This window comes from Tupaia chinensis, unplaced genomic scaffold, assembly GCF_000334495.1.
Source record: "Tupaia chinensis unplaced genomic scaffold, TupChi_1.0 Scaffold000037_4, whole genome shotgun sequence".
NCBI classification, from domain to species: domain Eukaryota; kingdom Metazoa; phylum Chordata; class Mammalia; order Scandentia; family Tupaiidae; genus Tupaia; species Tupaia belangeri.
This window is the reverse complement of record NW_006159487.1, coordinates 1,058,573-1,059,483: the sequence shown is the minus strand read 5'-3', so window position 1 is coordinate 1,059,483 and position 911 is coordinate 1,058,573. Positions and strand designations below refer to the sequence as shown.

The following is a 911-nucleotide window of genomic DNA, read 5'->3' as shown; positions in this document are numbered from 1 at the left end:
AGACACCGCGGGGTCCCCTCCTCCCTCTCACTGGCCCAGAAGCCCTCCTCTGTGACGCCCAGGGGCTCCACGGTGATCACAGGCCTGTCAGGAAGGTCTGGAGGGAAGGCGGCCATCAGGCCTCCCGAGCCCTGCCCCCCGGTCCTGAGATGCCTGCCGAGTCCACTCACCCAGCCCACGAGTGTGCCCCAGCCCCGGGCACGTGCTCCCGGGACCTCCGGGCAGTGCATGCAGGGCAGCTGGGGTGCAGGATGAGCCCTAGCCTGGGGTCCCAGAGAGTGCTCTTGGGCTGGGGCGGGCCTGGGTTTGCTAGGCAGGTACGAGGCAGGAGACGACCCCGTGTGTGCTGGCTGGGCGGCCAGCTGCCTGCAGCGGGCACCCTGAGCTGGGCTTCACGGGACCTGCCCAGCGCGCCTGCGCCCCAGCTCTCGGCCCTCCCCAACGCCCCCTGCATCAGCATTGTGTGTAATCTGACCTGCCCAGCGCACCCCTGTCCCCGCTCTCGGCCCTCCCCAACACTCCCCTGCATCAGCATTGTGTGACCTAAGCAAACACCACATAGCGCAGTGTCTCAGTGCAGCCCCGAAGTGACAGCTCTCATGACTCACAGGTGACATCCAGGAAGGCGCCATCACTGCTCAGCCGGTTCACGGCGTTGTGGGCACTGCACACGTACCAGCCCAGGTGCGTTCGATTAACAGGGTTCAGCCAGAGCAGTGGCTCCGTGACTCCCACCAGGGCCTCCCCGGGCCCTCGGGGTGCCTGATGCTCCCAGGCGAAGGTCACAGGCTCCGTGCCCTCCTGCACCGCACATGTGGCCACCACGGAGGCCCCCTCCGCGGGAGTCGGGTCACTGAGCCGCACCTGAGGCTTGGACACGGGCACTGGCCAGAGGGGAGAGGCTGGGTTAC

At 67.7% G+C, this 911-nt stretch overlaps 1 protein-coding gene across 1 annotated transcript in view; it reads right to left on the bottom strand.

Moving 5' to 3' along the window:
* Positions 1-911, bottom strand: part of VSIG10L2 (V-set and immunoglobulin domain containing 10 like 2) — a 23,173-nt gene that overhangs the window by 12,125 nt on the left and 10,137 nt on the right. The window contains 1 exon segment of the mRNA XM_027772704.1: positions 609-884. Within this exon segment, the coding sequence (XP_027628505.1) occupies positions 609-884 (276 nt within the window).